Raw genomic sequence first — 21,648 nt, 5'->3', positions numbered from 1 at the left:
GTTGTTATATATGAAGGGAAACCTGCTTTAAAAATGACTCCTTGTTTCTTGCAGCCTCTTTTAATTATCTAGGCAAAGAAACAATTAAGTTTAAACATTTGGCTACAGACACTTTGTTAAATTTATTAAAGAGAAATAAGGAATTCTACTGAAACTTAATTGGTTAACTGCATAAAAGAATAAAATCTATACATTGTAAATTTGTAAAACCTGCACCCTAAGGGTTAAATGTGTCTTCCAAGAAAACTAATTATTGTTTTAAAGAAATCCAAGCCCAGAAACTTCACTGTTTTTCTGTTCAAAGCTGAGTTGATAGCACTTTTGGCTTGCTTTCAGATCCAAGGTTGTGTGTGTCTGCAAACTGCCTGTCTGTTCTGGAAAGGGGGAGCATGTCCCCCATAAGTAAGCCTGTAACATTGTATATAATTCTTTTCAGGAAAAGAAAACCTTTTTGCTTGCTTAAATATTAACTAGCAAAGGTCTTGTTCTAAGAAAAAGTTTCTGTGGCAGTAAATTATTTGAAGCTTCACACATTAAAGAAAAAAAAAAGCCTGGTCTGTAGTACAAGAAGGAAACTAAGGCATGTCATCTTTAAATTAATAATTGAACAATGAAGTAATTTACTCAAACCCTCTGAAGCTACTGTGCAAAACAAAAGCATACCGTTAAGTAACAGCAGGCTAATCAAAAATTAGCAAAGAACATTGGTAAAGAAAAAGTATTCTAAAATATAATGCACAACCCCAATGTGGGTAGAAATGTTTTCTTTGTCTTTCAAATTATCAAAAAGCACTAATATTAGCTGAAAAGTAACTGAAAAAAAAAAAAGCCATGGTTCTGTGTCATGACATAAGTTTGTGTTCTGTGTTCTATCCAAATTTGTCTTGTGTGTCCTAATTGTGATATATGTATTTCAAACATTGTTGTGTGTACAATATTGTTGTTTTAATGAAAGAATAATTTAAATCCCTTAAATAATTGTAACTTTGTGCTTTACACAGATGGTTTTTGCTTTTATAATTCTAGTGGAGGTTTAGTATCAGACTATGCAGTTTGTACTGTATGGAATGTAGAGGAATCTGCTCCTCTACCTGCTGTTTTTTCCCTTCTCTCCTATGATCACCAGCTCCTTTGTCATCTCTTTCGGAACTGGCCCTCCTGAAAGACCAAGCCCCAGAATCGGGAAAGCAGGAGTGGAGACTGGCAGGGTGCACCTTGCACCCAGACCACTACTGGTGCAGCTCTGATGGCCACATTGTTGCCCCAGTGGTCTTGCTACCTCACCTTGCCTCCGTGCTCCATAGATTGTCGCACATTGGCAAAGGTAAAACAAAATTGGTTTGCTCCCAAATTCTCCCAGGCAGCCAAAGATTACGGTCTGGCTTGCCCTGTCTGCCAAGCCCACAATGTGGGTAAACCTGTAAAGACAGTTCCGGCAACCAGACCTCCGCCTTTGGGACCATGGCTGAATTTACAAATGGACTTTATTCAATTGCCTAAATGTCAATCTTTTGAATATGTGTTGGTTATTGTTTGCTTGTTTTTAAGATGGGTAAAAGCTTATTCCCTGCAGGAAAGCTGATGCCATCACAGTGGCAAAGAAACTTCTAAATCATTACATCCCATCATGAGGAATACATTTTGTGATTTCCAGTGATAAAGGTACCCACTTTACTGGACAAATTGTTTAAAAACTGGCAAAGTACTACTCTATCAGACAAGCACCGCACTGCGCATGACACCTGGAGAGCGCAGGAGCAGGAGAGAAATGAAACGGGATTTTAAAGAACAAACTTGCAAAAATATGTAAGAACTCTGGCTTAACATGGGTAGAAGCACTCCCGATTGCCCTAACGAGCATGAGAGTGACTCCTAATCGGAAAACTGGACTCAGTCCACATGAAATTGCATGTGGCCGACCTATGAAATTGTTAAGCAGCCAAAAAAATTGACCTGGCTGATGCAACACTTATTAAAGAAAGCATAGTCAAGTATTGTCAGGAACTTATGAGGTGTGTACAGTCTTATCATTCTCAGGTTAAGGACGCCTTCCAGGAGGTCCTGACTGTGCCGTGCCATAAACTACAACCAGAAGATTAGGTTTGCATGAAGGTTCACCAGTGGAAGACTGCCCTGGAACCCAGGTGAAAGGGTCCCTACCAAGTCCTTCTGACCACCCATACTGCTGTAAAGTGTGAGGAATTGTCCGCCTGGATTCACGCCTCCCACCGCTAACCGGTTCCAGTGCCTACACAAGTTGGCCCCAACAAAGAGCACTGCAGACCTGGTACCAGAAACCCAGGTCCAGAAGTAGATGGGGATCAGCGCAGGCCTGGTACCGTCAATCCAGGCCCAGAAGCAGACGACATCGGACTTCAAGGGAGCCACACACGTTCACCCCACCGCGAACCGGGTGAACCAGAAGCAGACGACATCTGTGCCCAGGGCAAATGGACTACTACCCCTTTGGGCGACCTGAAGCTTCAACTTCGACTGAGGAAACCTTAGACTGGTGGTGTCCTTTCCCGAAAGGAAGGCCTCGTTTTCTGGCCTGGGTTCTTATGTTTTTACTTTTATTATTTGTTATCTTTCTCTTTTGGTGGTATGGGATGTAAAGGCTGTAGAAACTAACAGCTCTAACACCTTTGTTCATCTTGCATATGAGCTGAAAGCTCGAATGCCAGAATTACATAATACATCATGTTGGGTGTGTTCCCTAGTCCCAGTGGATAGTCAAAGAAGGTTGCTTATAGTTCTCATTTCCCTTTGTGCAATGAACATGACATGGACCCCATCTTAGAAGGATTCCTCAGGAAATCTAAACATTGCTTGGGAAAAGACTGAGATTAAAAATAGAGGATTCCTGAATGTATGGAAAAACCCGGACATTGGTGCCTATTAAAAAGGTCATCTACTGATTCTGGTATGCTTGTTGGAATCAGTCAGTGCACTTGACATTTCCCATGTCGGGTCTGCTTATACTCTAACTGAGGATAAATACCAAATTATCAATGGTACAGCTGACTTTCTGATCCCTAGGTGGATGAAAGTAAATATATCGTCCTGCGTACCTTCCTTCACACACACCCATTATAACTGCTCCTCTCTAAATTGTACTCAGCGCTCTCCTAGACCTAGCAACAAGTCTCTCTGTTTATGCTCTTATCCGAATGGTCCAACCCTACCCATCGGACCGGTAGGATGGAGTCCATGGAACCAACCCTTATTTAGAGTGTACTGAGTGTGCAGTAACAAAGCATATTTGACCCTTCCTCCTTCATGAAGTGGATCCTGCTACTTGGCCTGGTTGGAGCCACCTGTTGTTTACCGCCCTCATCTCCCCACTGGAAAGATTAGAAATATGAGGGACGCTGAGACAGATGCTAAAGAATCTCGCCCTCCTACCTGGTGGGCTGTGAATGATTGGACAGGTGTTTGTGCGGCATTTCCCAATGCTTGTGGAGGGGCCTTTTATCGAATAGGAGAAGGAGTACTGAGGCTTCAAGGAATTTTGGAAATAATGGCTAATACCACTGCTGATGCTTTAACTGATCTGGCTATCGAGCAGAGAAAGATCCGGCAGATGGTTCTCCAGAATCGCTTAGCACTAGATATTCTGTTAGCCTCTCAAGGAGGAACATGTGCCTTAATTGGACAAGAGTGTTGTGTGTATATTCCTGATGTTTATAATGCCACTTAGGACAGAGTGCATCATCTTATGCAGGTAGCAAAAGATCATGGAGGAAAGAAAGGAGATTCTTGGTGGAGCGACCTGTTTAGCTGGTTTCCAAATGTCGGTGGTTGGCTCCATAACTTACTTCGTAGCGCTGTCATTATTATTTGTGGTTTGGTAGTTCTCTATGTCCTAATTCGTTGTGGATGTTAGATAGGCACTAAAGTGTGTTCCACCAAGTAGTAAGTTGTTACATTGTGTCCCAAGAGTCCCTTCATGGTACTCTAGGGACAAAGGGGGGACTGTTAGGCCCTAGAAAAAATAGGCCTAGTGCAGTTATGCTAAAGCAAATGTAACAAAGGTTTCTGGGTAGTCCCTGGACAGAACTGGAGATAAGTTCAAGCAGGGACACACCTTATACGCTTGCTCAAGTTGGCAAAATGAGATAAGCAAGAAGCTGCATTTTTGTACCTGCTGTGATGAGGAACAGTTTGTTTTGAGAACAGATAAGGAGCCTCCCTGTTTCTGCTCTCCCCATTTGTTCCAAACTCCCTGTTTATGTTCTCCTTTGGCCATAACAAACTGTCTCCTTATTGCCCAGTACCTGTCTTTTGGGCTGATAAGAAATGGCTGATGCATTATGAATTGCTTAGGGCCATGATGTATAGTTGGCCAGGTGTCCATGGATACTAAAAGTTTCTAACCGATAAAGGAGGGTGGGTTGCTTGGGCAAATAGTCTGACGCGACGGAACTGTCTATATAAGCCTACCTGTTAATGAAATTGTGGCTGGTTCACTTTGGAGACGGGCCGCTCTCTATTGTAAGTGCGCACTATTCAATAAAGAGCTTGTGATTAGATCTTGCTGGTGTTGCCTGTCTCTTTGCGGGTTCGAGTCCCCAACATCAGGAACAAAACTGGACTCCCCTAGTGTTGCATTTTCAAAACCATTGAGTGATACCCTACCCCTGCTTCCACTGAAGTTGTGATAAGCTTCCATTGACTTCAATGTGAACAAACAGACCAACACTGAAAAATTCCACCCTAAGTGCTTTCAAAAATTCCACCCTAAGTGCCAGCCATGCCAGACATTTTGAATACTTTAGGAGATTGGAGGAATAAAGAAAAAGCAGACAGTTCTGCTAGGGATGTTAAATCCCGGTTGCTCTACGTTTAACCGACTAAAGCAGGATCCGGGTTGGGGTCTGCTGCAGCCTGCAGGGCTCCTGCCCCCAATTCCCATGCTGGGGCTAGGGTTGGCTCTCCTGGCTCCCAGTGCCAGTGCAAGGGCTGGGGCTGCCGCTGGCTCTCCGCTCCTGTCGGAGCAGCCTCTGCCTGCCTGGGGCTCTGGGTGAGAGCAGTCACTGTCTGCAGTGGGACCCCTGCAGAGCTGGAGCAGCCCCCTACCCACAGCAGATGGAGAGCTGCTCCAGTCTCCACCAACTACTCAGAATCGATAAGCATCACCAACTTAAGGTGATGCTTACCAGTTATCCTTTCACATCTCTAGATCACACCAACTGTTGTTCAACAGCCAGGCTGGTTTTAGGATGAAAATTCAAAGTCACAGCAATTTATTCTGGCAGACAGGCTGCAATCATCTGTTGCAAGACATCCAGAGTTACTGTGAAGTCTCACAGCATTCACCTGAGGTACCTCAAAGGAATCAGTCTGTTTGAGAGATGTGTACAGAGGGGGAAATGAAGGTTTCACTGTCCTCTGATTTAGGATTTAACTTCTTGTTTCTCATCAATGTAGAGTACTTACATACTAACAAGCCCTGAACTATTTGAGAAACTGAATCTTTAATGTATTTATCCTCTGCGCTGTGCAACGGTTTAAGTGGAAATAAAGGGGAAATAGAACCAAAGACACACTAAGGCTATGTGTATACTAGCAAGCTTACAGTGGCACAGCTGTGCTGATGAAAGAACGCTGGTATAGCCGCTCCATGCTCATGAGAACGAGTTTTCCTGATGACTTAGTGCTCTGCACATGAACACTTCTGCCAGCAGAATTTATGGCATTCCGAGGAGTGTTTCACACCCTCAAGTGACGTCATTGTTGCTGGAATAAGCGATATGGTCAACATGGCTTAAGTGACTTGGAAGGTCACATAGGAAGTCTGGAGGAGTAGGGAATTTGAGCTCGATCTCCTGAGTCCTAAGCTACTGCCCTAGCTATTGGACCATCCTTACTATGAGATATATAAGAAACTTGATGTAAGTAAACCCACTTAAACTAACAGACTTTCATAGAAAAAAAGACCTACCACATAGAAATCCTCAGAATCTAGCTGTCATAGTTAGAGTTAACAAATAATTAAAAAGAAAAATATTAGTAACCAATCTCTGACTGAACAAAGATATACCATAACCAATGGTTAACATTTCAGAACAGCATCTCTCCTCCAAAGGGAAAAGGCATTCTTAAATCTCAGCCAAAATTAAGGTAGAAACCCAGAGGGACAGGAATCACTTGCGCCAACCAACTAGGAGATGTGGTTTAAACTTTATTGCTAAAGCAGATAGAGAAGAGATCAATATTTCTAATGCGGGCTAAAAAGAGGAATCCATTTGAATTATTCCTAGACTATCTCAGGTAAAATGCAAGACTGGAGCGTATACAAGGGAACTTCATTTTCCTAAGAGAAGAAATTAAGAGGAGAAAAAAAATCTCCTATCCAGCCACTGAATCTCCAACTGGAAAACCCTTTGTAATATTAGTAGCAGAGTGCATTTACCACCAAAAAAGTCATTGTGGAGAAATGAATAAACCATGAGGAAAAAAACCCTGCAAAGACAATCCCTTTGTCTACTTTCTGTTGCCTTAGAGAATCGCATGAACCTGGTAAAATGCTGAAGCTGTCTTTTCTTCCTTCCACTCCCACAACTGTATGTTAATTCCTAGCTAGGCAAATGGGCTGGTACATTCCAGGAAACACAAACTGGGCTCCAGATGGCTGGTTGCCTAGCAGCAGCGCACATACTTGGTTACTTAGGGAACAGGTTCCTCACATTCTCATTACACAGCTGTCTGCTGGAACTGTTACTCCCATCTGGGAAGATTACTCACTCAGCTACAAGCTGAAGCAGGAATTTCAGTCAGCGTGTCACTGAATAGAGATGTGGCCAGCCAGCAGCTAAACTGAAGCAGAGTGCCCCTTAAAGACAGTAAAAACAATGAGTAGTCCGGCAGCATTTTAGAGATTAGGGATGTTAAAATTTAATTACTCAGATAATTCAGTAGTCGATGGAATTTCCATTGACTATTTGATTAGTTGATGAGGGGGTGGGAGGTGAGGCACTCGCTATCCCCACCATGCCTGGGCCTTTTGAATGTAGTAAGAGCTTTGGGCCCAGGTGCAGTGGAGACAGCAAATGCCCCACACCTCCTTATCGACTAATCGAGTAGTCAATGGAAAATCCCATGACCCTTACTACATATAAAAGGCAAAGGCGCAGGGGGGAACCTGGGGCGAGCAGGGACTCAAGCAGTCCCCACTTGCGCTAGATCCCAACTGCTGCGCCACTGCCTTTGAAATTAGAGGCATTTAAAAGACAGAGGCACAGCAGGGAACGCGGAGCACAGCAGTCGGGACCCGGTGCAAGCGGGGACTGAAGCAGTTCCCACTCACACAATTTCCCCCCACTGTGCCTCTGCCTCCTGAGAGGCAGCAAGGAGGAGGGAAGTGACTAGTTAAGTAGCGACTCAACTACCTGATAAGCTTAGACTTATCGGGTAGTCAACTAGTCACTTACATCCCTACTGAAGACTAACAAAAATATATATGCAATATCTTGAGCTTTTGTGAGAAAAACCCACTTGTTCAGATGAGAGGATCTTGAGATCTTAAAGACAGTGTCATTCATTAGTGCCTGCTTCCAGAAGCATTTTTATAGAACTATGTTTATATACATATAGCTAAAGGTAAGGCTCTCGTGACAGACTGAGAATTAATCCACTTTTTGGATACTGAATTGGGGCAGTGTTTTCTCCATTGGTCAAAAAACATTATATGATTTATTACTTCTTGAAATTAATTTGTATTTTAAAAGTTTGTGTCACACTAATGCTGTGCCCAAGTACACACTGACTTACTACAGTCCAGTAAAGACCACAATATTTTTAATTTCTTCTGAGAATTAGCTTAGCCATAGCCAAGATGTGCTGTTCCTATTTTGTTAAAACAACATATTTCGTATTCAAGTATTTTGCACTAGCTAGAGTTATTAATTAGATAAGCATCAATTTACAAATCATCAACTCCTGGGAATGTTAAGATTCCTGAAAAGTAAAGACAGAGCACTCCCAGAGTTATACAATTATAAGTTTTCATCAGCTTGCATCATTACAGTTTGTACATTTCCGTTAGTCTGATGGGTCAACATCTTACAACAAGATAGCTAGAGGAATTTTTGGTATGCTACCTCCCTCTACTAAAGTACCAGCATGTTCTATTGCCCCTTCTTACCATACCACCCAAAGGCAGCTCCACCTCTCCACCTTGGCCACCTTTCCTTCAACTGGGAAATTTACATGTCCTCTTAGGCTACTCTCTCAGAAGAGCTCCACGTAGAGCCAAATGTCCCCCAAAATATTTGGCCCAGAGTACTCTTTCCTATCACATCACAGAGCTAATGGGATGCTGCAATGCAACGTGTCACTATCTCAAAAATAAATGAGACTCATTCCACATAAAAAAACCCTACTGAATCCAGTACTATTCATCTTTCATGTATAGAGGTGACTACTGGGAATACTTTAGAGAACTGGGTATAAATGATCTGGAAACAAAGAAGGAAGACATATACAAACAGACAAAAATTTAGGGGACACTGAAGATACGGGTCTTTGTGCTGATCGTTTAGTGAGATGAGAGGTAAGGAAAGTATTAAGCTACACAAGATAGTGTAGCCAAATAAATATTTCCTATTCTTGTTACAGAGGGTTTCTTTTAGGGGGCAGGGAACAGAATTACAATATAAAGATCTGTATAGTTATGCTCATAGGCTTTATGAAAATATGTTTATATGAATATTGCATAACTTTATGCAAAATACTTCATGTGACATCACTGGAAAGGTTACAATGTGCTGAATGTGTATATCCTATTTGCATGCATGTGTCATTTCTCTAATTGACATTAGAAATATCAAGTAGGAAATTGTGTTATTAACGCAGTCATGCTAAGTGAAGCCCCTTAGTCATACTCAAAGGAACTTAATAGATCAAGTCTAAGAACAGTGATCTGTGAATTAACTTGTTTTTCTAGTAAGCCTGGTAAAAGGGGCTATCGTGGGTCCTTCCAAGACATATGGCCATGTCACCTGATGATGGAATCTATCTTAGATGCTGTATTTTTTGCACAAGAGCAGAAGGAATGTTTAGACTGAATGCAAAGGATTCCTGCCTTTTGCAAAACATATTTAAGAACGGGAGTGAGGTAATCTGGGTCATCAGTTCTTCCTGGCTACCCCAGGTAAGATGACTGCTGGAATCATCTAAGACTAAACTTGGAAGAAAGGTTGGGCCAAGGCTGGAAGGCTTTCCAGCCTGTGACAGATGCTTATTAGAACAACTCTGAAGGCAAGATATTATGAAAGATCAGTTCCTTGGTGTATTAAGCTTAGTTTGCGTGTTCGGTTTTATTTTGCTTAAGAGCCTACTTTGTTCTGTGCACTCTCTCTTATGACCACTTAATTCCTGCCTTTTATTCTTAACATCCCTTCTGTTTATTTATAAAGCCAGTAAAAATAAGTTACCAGGGAGGGTGCAAGGAATCTGCACATCTCTCTCTTTACATTGAGAAAGAGGGTTAATTTCATGAGCTTATACATACAGATCTCTATACAGCATAAGACAGATTCATCTGGGGCTCTGGACTCTAGAGGAGCTGAGTATCTGAATGCTGGAGTTGAGTAACTTGCTGTCTAATGGTTAAGGTCTGAAGCTTTAGGGATGTGACTCAGACTCTGTGTTGAGTTGCTTGCTGCAACACGGACAAGACAGGATACTAGACGATCAAGTTGGCAGGGAACACAGGCTTGGAGAGGTCTTAGGTAACCGTTTGGGGTGGGGGGGTCCTTGACCCATCACAACTGTTCCTATGCACTCTATTCTATGAGCAAGTTTCTATTACAGGCAGTCCCCGGGTTACGTACAAGATAGGGACTGTAGGTTTGTTCTTAAGTTGAATTTGTATGTAAGTCGGAACTGGTACATATTGTAGGGGAAACTCTAGCCAAACATTTCTCCAGAGCTCAGTTTTATTCTCTCACACCTCACTTCCCTCAGTCCTTTATTCTCAAGCTGAGGTGTCTGCTGAGAAAAGCCACTCCGCGTCTTCCTGGTCTGCTGGGTGGGGCGCTAGCTTCGCGTCTCCCTGGTCTGCTAGGGGGAAAAGCAGCTAGTGCGGGGTTGTCTCACCCCGTTTGTAAGTAGGGATCTGATGTAAGTCGGATCCATGTAACCCGGGGACTGCCTGTATACTCATTTCTGCAGCAAGACAGCTAAAACTAAAGTAGAAGAAAGATAGGGCTACTAGAACTATTAAAAAGTTTTCAGAGATGCCCATGCCCCACACTAAGGATGTGAACAGGTAACCGGTTACCTAGAAGCAGCCCCCACCTACAGCCGCTTGGCGCGGAGGGCTGCTCCAGCCCCAGCAGCCAGACCTGCATGGCCAGCAGCCAGCCCCAGGGTGAGGACCAGGAGCCGGCTGCTAGCCCCAGGAAGTAAGAAATATCAGCAATTTTAAAGCTGGCCTCCACTCTGACTTATCCCTTGTGACAGTCGAGCTTCACACTATCATTCCCATTGTTACTCTGAGAAGTGCTCATTGCCACAGAAGAGGTATAGGACTTGAGTCTTTTTAACCTCTCTTGCATACGGCACCCGTTCCAACCCCCTAATCATTTTTATTGCCCCTTTCTAGTGCCAATATATCTTTTTTGTGATGAGGTGACCACATCTGTACACAGTATTCAAGATGCGGGTGTATCATGGATTTATAGAGGCAATAAGATGTTCTTCTTATTCTCTAGTCTTTTTTAATTATTCCTATCATTATTTGCTTTTTTGACTGCCACTGAGCATTGAGTGGATATTTTCAGAGAACTATCCACAATTTCAAGACCTTTTCTTGAGTGGTTATAGCTAAATTAGTCCCCATCATTAGTTGGGATTTTTTTTTTCCAATGTGCATTACTTTACATTATTAGCTCCCTGTAAGCAGATACTCAATGGATATATGATATTCAAGACCGAGTTCAAATTTAAACTTGGGTCTCACTTTGCAGCCTAATAATGATATAGCTACAGAGACCCCTAGCTGCAGCTCTTCACTGCCTTAAAGGACACAATGTAATAGGACAAGGACTATGAACAACATTCACACTGTGGACAGATGTGCAGACAACTTTATTTTTACACATTTTCATCAATATTCTACTGGTTCCGGCAACAGTTTCCTTCAAAACCACTACAATGGCTTGTCTAGATGTACAATATACAAAAGAACATACTTTCCATATGAACATGAACATGGATAACCTTTGGAATTCTTTAGTGTGTTGAGCCATAAATACAGTTTCAAAGAATGAGCTGCTGCCCAATATCTGAGAAAGCTGTGGATTGCCATAGAAATACACCAATATAAGAACAGTATTATCAGTATCCTCTTTCAAACAGAAACCATGGATACCACACTATGATCGCATGTGCTCTAAGATCCTAGAGTAATTTTTCAGATTCTTCTGTGAAACCAACTGCTTTTCCTGGCAAGGAGTCACAGAAATTATCTTCCTCTCCCCACTATCCAGTTACTCTCATGTTCTTGACCCTGAATCTCAGAGGATGCAAGGCCACCTAAAACTAACAGAAGTTGGGTAGGAGATACAGAAAGCCCCTTCCCCAAGGTTGAGACAATAGCTGCCTTCTTTGGCAAGAAAGTTCAAGGACTCAAGCCTGCCTCCGCCTTATGCACATTTGTAGCATATTTGGGGGAAGGGAAGAAAGCAGCCTGCTTCTAATCACCCAGAATGATAGAAGGAAACTAGATGGAGGATTTAGGAGGCTATCATTAAATATTTGGATTTCCAATAAATATTTGGATTTCCAATAAATATTTGAAAAGCCTATAGCTATTGATAATGAGGGTTTAAAGTAGGAATGTAACAGTATAGTCAATTAACTTACGAGCAAAAGTTTAGTAGGAGCTGAGAGGGCAGGCAGCCCAGCTTACGCCAGGTCCAGGAACTAGCCCAGCTGCAATTCTGCATTTAAAATGTAGTAGGAGCCAGGCTGCCTACCTGGCCGCCCAGGCCCTACTACATTTTAAATACAAAGCCATAGCAGGGATGGCTCCTGGACTTACCATGAGCTAGGACTGAGCACTTAAATTACCTCCCCTTACCTTTTAATTGTGTAGCCAATAAAAATTCTATTGACTACAAGATTAGCAAAATACCCACTTCTTAACATTCCTAGTTTAAAGTGTGCACTTTTTTTAATGTCAATTTTTACAAAATCGTATTCCTCAAAGACTAGAAGTTGTATTGAAACATCAAGGGGATGAGCACCCAATACACATGGGGAATCTATAGGGTCTACCAAGAACTCCTTACACAACCAACTGCAAGTGTTTTTCTTTTAGTGTAAAAACAGAAATTCAACTGGTAATATTCTTAGGCTTTGTCCATAACATTCCCGTGCCTTTTTTTAAAACACCTATTGTTGTGTTTTTTTGATGTGGTGTCATAGTTGCAATAGCGCAAAAAAAAAAAAGTCCACCACATGTACCATTTGTCAACTAGTGCCCCCACTGTTCAAGCTGCATCAGTGGTAATAAGCCAAGAAAATGTGAACAAAAATGAAGACAATCTGGTGTCTCCCCTACTAGTTTTGACTTTTCCCCTTCAATTTGTCCCTCTGTTTAGTAGATTTGCAGAGTTTTAAGAAATTGTCCTCAACATGAACTGTAAAAACTGGACAAGTGCAGACCTCCCCTGATATCTGTAATGCTAACTGAGATATTGTCCTTCTAGGACCGTGGTCCCCAACCAGTAGATCGCGATTTACCGGTAGATCTCAGGGGCTCCAAGAGTAGCTCTTGAGCCCTCTCTGAACTGCGCACCTGCGCAGTACATTTACATTAGATTTCCTCATGTAATGTAGGCGGGGCTTCAAGGAAGGGGCGGGGCAGTAGATCTTCGCCTGTTCTGAGACTTAAAAAGTGATCTTGGGTGTAAAAAGGTTGGAGACCACTGTTCTAGGACAACATGCGTTACCCCCTAAGAAGTGTGCTCAGTTTCATTTTAGGTTATTCCCTTTGCCCTTCACTGACCCATAGTTACTGAGTGGAGGTTAAACATTCCACTGGAATCTAGTTTCTAACTCAGTGGTCCCCAACCTTTGGGGGCTGCCTGGCGCCCGGGAACGAGGCTGCTCACACGCCGGGCACACAGGGGCGGAGCCACCCATATACTGCATGCCTGGAGCTGGTGCCACCCATGCGCCACACTCCCGGGGCTGGCGCTGCAACTGTGCTGCACACCCAGGGGTGGGGCCGCCCATACGCCACATGCCCAGGGCCAGAACAGCCCATGTCCCGCGCGCCACGGGGGGGGGGGGGGGGGGGGGGGGGGGGGGGCCGCCACCGCCTACACGCTGCATGCCTGGAGCCTGCACCTGTGCCATGCACCCAGGAGCCAGCACTGCCCATGCATCGAGCGCCCAGTGGCAGGGCTGCCCATGTGCTGCTCCTGGGTTGGCGCCGCACATACACTGCAAGCCCGGGGCCGACACAGCCCTCGCGTCGCTCACCCGGGGGCAGGCCACCTAACCGCTGCGCACCCGGGCTGGCACTGACCATGTGCTGCGTGCCCAGGGCCGGTGCCGCCAATGCGCCCAGGGGCTGGCTCCGCCCATGTGCTGCGTGCCTGGGGGCGGGGCCAGCCCCGATCTCTTGGCGGGCGCACAGAAATGGCCTGGTGGGTGCCATGGCGCCCGCAGGCACCACGCTGGGGACCACTGTTCTAGCTCATTTGCTTGCCTTTCATTAGGAAGTCCTTTTGCAACATAACTAAAAGGCAGATTAGGGTAACATTTTCAAACACGCTTGCTTTGGAAAATTTTAGCTTTGATCTACAACATTCACCTACAACTGTTCACTTAAGAACGTAAAAAAAACAACCTTGTTACACCACATATGTTTCGTGCTAAAGAACTATGTGCTTACATTCAAACAAGTGTACAATGTTATTAGCACAGCAGCGTCAGGCATCTTTATTTGCAGAATCTTTACGACAAAGCGTAGTGAAAGGCGGACAGAAAAAGGGCCGATTTTCACATGAGACTGACCTTGCAACACTAGAAGCCTAAGTACTTGTCAGTTTGTGTGTCAAGTTATTCTAAGCAGCATCACAGCCTTATACCAACTCTCAATGAAGAAATACATAGAGCGAGCTGTAGTGTTTTCTATTTGTCTACCTTTTGGCAGGACAGTTATTTCCTGTTCTGCAGTCACTCAGTTGTCTTCGCTATTACTGAGCATAACTGCTTCTGGAGTCCAACCCATCCCAGTTTCAGCTTTGGATTAGTCATTATGGGTGCCTCCACCTTTGAACTGTAGCAACAGTCCCAGGACAGGGAGCAACTAATCTACTAGCGTGTCAACTACCCGATAAGCTAGTCGTTCACTTCCCTAACACATTGGCAATACTAATCACTGACAGTTAATGTAAACAGAACACATCTAGATCATGTCTTGGCCATAAATTGTGACAGCTCAGAAAGTGGTAAGAAAATGTTTTTATAAAACATTTCCCCAATCTCTAAACAATCCACAAATTGCAAAAGTGTATAGCAGTGTATCCAGTTCACAGCTACCCATCTCTATTCAGCTCATCCACCATGACATGCAACAAGTTAACTCAAGTTAGCACCTGTCACCCTCTATCACATCACAGATACCTTGATGGCATGGCTTCTACCCTGTGTGCATAAGCATTATCACAGGGAGCTGGAAATCCCTCCAGTGTGCAGAAGATAGCAAAAAAGCCACTCTGCAGACTACTTAACAACTGTGGTGTCCTATGTCCTTCAAGAAGCATCAAAGATCAGCTGCTTGTCTCTAAAAAAGCTACAGTCAATCACAGATCACACTGCTGTAGCTGGAATGTAGTCTAACAAATATTTGTTAATGAACAAATATTACAGGGGTTGAGTGGATCAGTATTATAGTAGTTAAAGATTTTGGGCTTCTTGCCATATTATTTAAATGTGGTCTCAACATAAATTTAAAGGGCAGTGAACACCTTTTCTAAAGTAGGTGCAACAGAAATATTTCAAACCTTCTCCCCTTCCACAGAAGGCCTTACAATTATAGCAATAACTCAAATTTAAAAATTTCACATTTTATTCAAACTAGGAATATAAGAGTATAGCCGTGTAAATGGATAACTGATAACTTCATGCTTATCCATTACTCAAACTGCTTCATGCGCCTGCTGGGAAAGTGCCTGCTGCCTTATTGCAGCCTCTGATACGGAGGCAGCAGTGTGCAGGGCAGCAGCTGACTTCCCAGGAGCAGGGTGGCAGGAGGAAACCAGTTCATGCTGGGAGCCAGCTTTTAGTTACTGCCTGTGTGTAACCATGTAACCACTGAAATTTTCAGCGGTTACATAGTTAATCAATTAAACACATTTTAACATCCCTAATTCAAACTCCATTTTGTACTTTCTCTTCATCCATCCATTACCAGGAGTGCTACCTGCCTTTACTGCCTGACTAGACTCTTGTCTGATTCATTAACAAGTGCCACAAGTGTGACATCACACCTGTTTCCATGACAACTGACAGAAGGACTGAATCAAACAAGAATAGGTAAATTAGAAAAAAAAAGATTTATTATGGTACAAAGACCTTGGTAATTGACAGCAGTGAGAGAATATATTACAGAGAGTACATGATTAGTTTAATGGTTTCTGCAATAAATACATTATATTTCTAGTTTGTCCAGTTGTCTTCTCAAAAAAAAATCAAACCTTGGCTCAACAAAAACAGAATACCTTATAATGGAAGCTAGCTATTTAATTACACCATTAGCTTCAGTCTGACTCCATATAGAGCAAGTGTCCAGAACCAGGAAGTAGTCATTGTTTTCTCTTAGCTCAAACCAGGGCTCCTCTTTCCAGCATAAAGAAAGCACATAAGAAATTACTTGTAAAAAAAAGTCCTTTTGTGGTACCTGACAGGGAGACAGTTGATGTCTCTCAGAAGTTCCTTGTGTATAAAAGTTTTGAGGGGAAAGCTAAAATAGGCATATTGGACAGATTCTCAGCTGGTATAAACTGGCATGAATTCAGAGTTATGCCAATTTATGACTAGAGAATCTGGCTGCTTCTACACTGTGGAAGTAAGGATGTTAAGAGCCAGGTAACTGACTAATCATATAGTCAATACAATTTGCATCAACTACATGATCAGTCAATATGGGAAGGTGCTCTGTCGCAGCTCACGCTGGTCCAGGAGTTACCCCAACTGTGGCTCTGCAGGTTAAATGTAGTAGGAGCCAGGTGCAAGACAGGACAGAACTGGGACAGTTGCAGCTCTGCATTGAAAAAGTAGTTAGTCACCCAGCTCTTAAAATGCAGAACCAGAGCAGTCCTGGACTGGTGCAAGCTGGGACTAATAGAGGCAGCAGCATGGAGCGGGCGAGGGAGAGGCAGCACTGGGGAGATAGTATGGAGGGAAACCAGCTTTCCTCTCATACAGAGGCAGCAAGGGCGGAGGAAGAAAGTAGTCAAGTACTCAACTTGACTACTCACCTACATCCCTAGCTGGAAGCATTTTATACATAACGTACCACATCCATACTTAGCGCTCCCTGCAAGCATTAGTGGGCTTGTGGATTGGAGAGAGAAAGACAGAATGTTTTCCACCACCATGTTCCTTCTAGGGATGTAAAATCCCATTTAATTAGTTAACTGGCTAAACATTAAGTTCAACTGGTTATCCCCAATTACACAGGGGCAGACAGGGAGCTGCTCCAGTCCCCACAGGTTAACCATAACTGGTAAGCCTCACCCATTAAGGATAAGGCTTACTAATTAACTGGTTAACCATTAACATCCCTAGTTCCTTCACTGTTATTCTGTGGGTAAGGACTTCAGAAGTGAGGAGACCAGACCAAGCTGAAAAAAGTTAAGGCAGTTGTGGGTAACCTGCAGCCTGCAGCCACATACAGCCTACTGGGCCTCCACCTGCAGCCCACAGATACCTGTCTACCTCCCTCTCTCACCCTGAACTTCCTACTCCTTCCCCGCACTTTTAGGCTGTCTAGACTGCAGGCTTCTTTCGGAAGAAGCTTTTCTGGAAGACATCTTCTGAAAAATCTTCTTCCAAAAGAGAACATCCACACTGTGAAAGTGCATTGAAAAAGCCATCTGCTTTTTTGACAGTGTGGATGCTCTCTCGCATGTAAGCTGTGATTACTATGGGCAGAATGGCCACCAGGGCACTTGTGCTTTTTCCTCTTCTTGAGAAAGAACTCCGTCTTCCCCATCCACACATGCCCTTTTCCAAAAGAGTTCTTTCGCAAAAAGGCTTCTTCTTTGTAGAAAGAGGATTACCAACACCGGAAAACTCCCTCTGTTCTTCCGATTTACTTTTGAAAGAACACGATTGCAGCGCGGATATTACTCAGGTTTTGTCGTAAAAACAGTACTTCACGTTTATTGATGGGTTAGTCCCTGGAGGAACAACTGCACCAGTGCAAAGTAAAATACTCCTTCCCCCTCTTCAATACCAGTTTTGCCAGCTCAGGGCACTACCTGTAAAGCTTGCTTCATGCTGATTTGGGCTTATTACCTATCTTTTCCCACCCATTCAGAACTCACCTGAGAGCAGCTGAGGCTCTCCTTAACTCAGCAATGGGCAACCAAAAATAGGAAGTGGCTATGAATGGGCCCTCCTTCATAGATTCAGCAAAGCAGCACCAATTACATTCAGAAGGTTTTTTAAAATTTTTTGCATTGCAAAGAAATTTTACAAATTGCTAAAGTACTGCAGAAACAGTTGTGTAAGCTCCAGACTATGTTTTCCCTGTGCAGTGAACTTGGATTAGTTAGTTCAGCTCAAGTGAGAGCAACCACACACACACAAACTAACATGTTCAAGGGCATATGCCATGAGTCTTCATCCTTGTAATAAGCTGAGCTCTTTCCCTGGGAAATGTGGAATAATTTGACTGCCGTTTCTGGGCACGTGTGAGGAGATGTCATGTTGGAAGGCACTGAAGGACCAGTGGCATTCAAGTGGTGGTCGCCTGCATGCACGCTTCAGAGCAGCTGTCAGCACAATCTGGCAGCTGTTAACTTGAGTTTTATCTTGCAAACCCCACTCAAGTCAGTCAATTAGAGTTAAAAACACCACCACATTCAAGTTAAGGGTTTGAGAGAGAGAACAGGACTTCAGTCAGAGGCAACTCAAGTTAACTTTGCAGTGAACACAAACCAGCAATATGATGAGTTATGTATTCTAATACATGTACATATGGATTTTTAGCAATACAAAGAGCTATCACAACCACCATTTGACCTATTCTTTACTCTGCTGAAGAGGGACGTAAGTGGTGGTGTAAGACAGCCTATATGCTGGCAAAGTGCGTGTCACTCAGGGGTGTTAATAGTCCACTCTCCCCCGCAACATAAATTATGCTGGCATAAATGGCAGTGTGCTCAACACTATGTTAACAGGAGAGTTCTCCCACCATTATAGCTTATCACCCCTCCTCAAGCATGGGTTAATCATGTCAATGGGAAAGCTCTCTCCATTGGCATACAGCAATTCCACCAGAGAGAATAAGCTGCACCACTGTAATTCTCCATGGCCTATGTTTATACACAAAACAAGTTTCAGAATACTAAAGCAACAGTTGGGAACTAGTGTCTCTCAGCACTGAGCTGGATGCAATTTAATATTCAGGAATCAAGAAAAGCTCATATGCAAATTAAAGGTAAACAGGTAGAAAAACAGAAGTCAGGGTGTTTATGTCTCTAAATTAGCCCCCAAAGTTTGTTCTATAGTGTCAGAAGGGACACGGAAGCTGTATGCTCCCCCCACTCATTTCATGAGACATTCATAGTCTCAGACTCAAAGTGGGAACGCAGACAAACTGAAGTGTCAGAAGAAAGCAATCTCAATATAAAGATTACTTTAAAGCTTACAGTTGTCATGCCATCAGCCTTCACATACAATTGGCCCAATTCTGTCCTATAACTCAAGAATGCAACTCATTAACCAAGCAGAACTTGAGCTAAACACCTGTAAATATGCAACAACTTTGCTAACTTCAATGAAGTCATACTGTATTTACACCCAAGTAACCGAAACACAGAATTTTGTTTTCACTTCAATGGGACACAAGTGTGTATGTGAGCAGAATCAGCCTTAGTGCTTTAAAGAAACTCCATCAATTTAACAACATCAAACAATCATTTCTACTGAGGATTGTGTTACCTTACAGCAACTAATGCTGAGATGACAACAGTTGAGACAGAGAAAAATATGCTTAAAATTTCAAAGCTTAATTACTTTGCATATCTGACAGTCCTTTGAATGTCACCATTTCCTGTGTTTGTCTGAGCTCATCAATACATGTCAGAAAAGTACCAGATACATCATTCACCACTTGTATGACTACATTGTTGGTAGCAACAGTAGAAACTATAGCCATCGTCAGGTCTCTAGGGTTTGTAACCATGCAATCTAGTCCAACTCAAGCTCTCAGAGCAGATGAATTGCATCAGCATAATAAGCTACTTGCACAGGTAGGCTTACCCTGGTTTGAAATATCTATGCTTGGGATTTGCATTGTTGCCTGTATCCCCAATATATGCAGGCCCTAAGAATAGGCAGTAGAATGTCTGAGGCCTTCCTGTAGTGTAGCTTTCACCACTGCAACAAAGTTATGGGTTTCAATCTTGCTAGTATAAATACAGTTCTTGGATCTCTTTACAACAATAGAAAAAAAAATGAACCAAAAAATATGAGACTACATAACTTGGCAGGAGGATACAGGGAAAGGTTTAATATCCAAAACCACTTCTAGTAAATTGGAAAAACCAGTTGAGGTGACAGCATTCCTTTAAGCTACCAGAGTTCAGAGAAAAAAAATAGTAGGGCAACATAAGGACAACGACCTTAAATCTCTCTCACCCAAATTTCTACTTTTATTGTAAAAAATTAAGTAGTGTTTGAACCAATGCATCATTTAATCACATATTTATGAGGATCTTAGTAGTCACATCACACTGAACAGTATATAAGATTAAAAATGGATTATGGTACATTTGATAATCTGTAAATGGACATAGAATTAAAAACTGCTTTGATTGACTCCAATTATTAACTTTGCTTCTTGAGCTGAGAATAGACTATGTAATTACACTTTAAACATTTTCTCTACCACCATTAGTGCTATGTGTAATCTGCAAGTGACACAACTTAAAAGGCTGAGTAAACACTACACATTCTCAATCTTTTAGGAGAATCCAGGAACAAAGAAAGAAGTCCTCCAGCAGTTTAGTGATACTATTGGTTTCCCTTTTACTTTCATTAGTTTGCTAATTAACCTTGATTGGCATTTCAACTCTTTTCCCTTCTAGTCAAATAAGGAAGCATTTGACAGATCGAAAACATAGCTCACAATTTAATTTGAAGAATATTTTACATATAAACAAGATATATCATTACTGTACAAAAGAAAAAAATGCCACAAGATCATTTTAAGGAACTGAAAGTGGTTACCCCACAGGCATCTATGGAGACTTTTGTAAATATGATACTCAAGATGACAGATTTAGGTTGCCACAAAGGGACAGCAGCATATTGTGTTTTTAGAAATATCTGGCTTATGGGATACACTAAATAAGTTCTTGTAAAAAAACACCCGGGGAAGTCCGCAATAAAGCAGCAGTACTTCTCAGCTCCAACATTAACTCAAGGAATAGTTTTGCAGCACCTTAAAGACTAACAAAACATATAGATGGTATCATGAGCTTTCGTGGGCACAACTTGCATCTGAAGAAGTGGGTTGGGCCCACGAAAGCTCATGATACTATCTACATGTTTTGTTAGTCTTTAAGGAGCAAGACTATTAGTTGTTTTAAGTTTTTCCAGTTATAGACTAACTTGACCACCCCTCTGAAGAGTCTTAACTCAGTATTCCTGAAATCATAATAAATATTTTCCTGGCTAACCCTAAAAAAGAACAAAAGATACTCATAAAACATTTACTAACTTTCACTGTCTCAGCTGCTGCCAACATAAGAGTTTCACACCTCCCAAGCTACTCTCTTGAAACTCAAGCACACTCACTACCTATTAGAGCATACCCTTTGGTTTTACAAAAAACACCGCCCTCTCTTCCCCCAGTTTTTGCACAGCAACACAAAACCAGCATGCTCCATGATGAGCATGATACAAACACTGGCTGTATAGGCTCCCCACCACATTCAGAGAAGGTGTAGGCTACCCCCTCACCCAGGAGAGTGAAAGTGTGTGGACTAACATTCCTCCTGCACAGAGGACCCAGTTGTGTGTGTAGGCTCTCACACAGAGAGGCAAGGGGAGAATAGACGCTGCCGCCACTCCACAAAGAGAGACCAGAGGACAGTACACACAGCCTCCCCCCCACACACAAAGGGGGCAGAGAGAGAGAGCAAACCTACCCCCCCCCCACGCAAAGGGAGCAGAGAGCACACGATACCCCCCAGATTACCCCACCCCACAAACACAGAGGGGGCAGAGAGAGAAAGAACACACCCACCCCACACCCGGGGGGGGGCAGAGAGAGAAAGAACACAGCCACCCCACCCCACACCCGGGGGGGGGGAAGAGAAAAAGAACACACCCACCCCACCCCGGGAGGGGGGGGCAGAGAGAGAAAGAACACAGCCACCCCACCCCACA

At 43.0% G+C, this 21,648-nt stretch overlaps 1 protein-coding gene across 7 annotated transcripts in view; it reads right to left on the bottom strand.

The window, feature by feature from the left end:
- DLGAP4 (DLG associated protein 4) overlaps positions 1–21,648 on the bottom strand; it is a 316,182-nt gene that overhangs the window by 39,515 nt on the left and 255,019 nt on the right. The window contains exon 1 of one of the 7 annotated variants that reach the window (XM_025186422.2): positions 6,416–6,467. The exons of the other annotated variants lie outside the window; for them this stretch is intronic. Coding sequence (XP_025042207.1) covers positions 6,416–6,452 — 37 coding nt within the window. The 5' untranslated portion in view covers positions 6,453–6,467. Of the gene's footprint in view, positions 1–6,415; positions 6,468–21,648 lie in introns of those variants that run through there. 7 annotated transcript variants of the gene reach the window in all.

This window comes from Pelodiscus sinensis, chromosome 18, assembly GCF_049634645.1.
Source record: "Pelodiscus sinensis isolate JC-2024 chromosome 18, ASM4963464v1, whole genome shotgun sequence".
Lineage (NCBI taxonomy): Eukaryota > Metazoa > Chordata > Testudines > Trionychidae > Pelodiscus > Pelodiscus sinensis.
The sequence above is the reverse complement of the archived record's forward strand: the minus strand, read 5'-3'. Positions and strand labels throughout refer to the sequence as shown.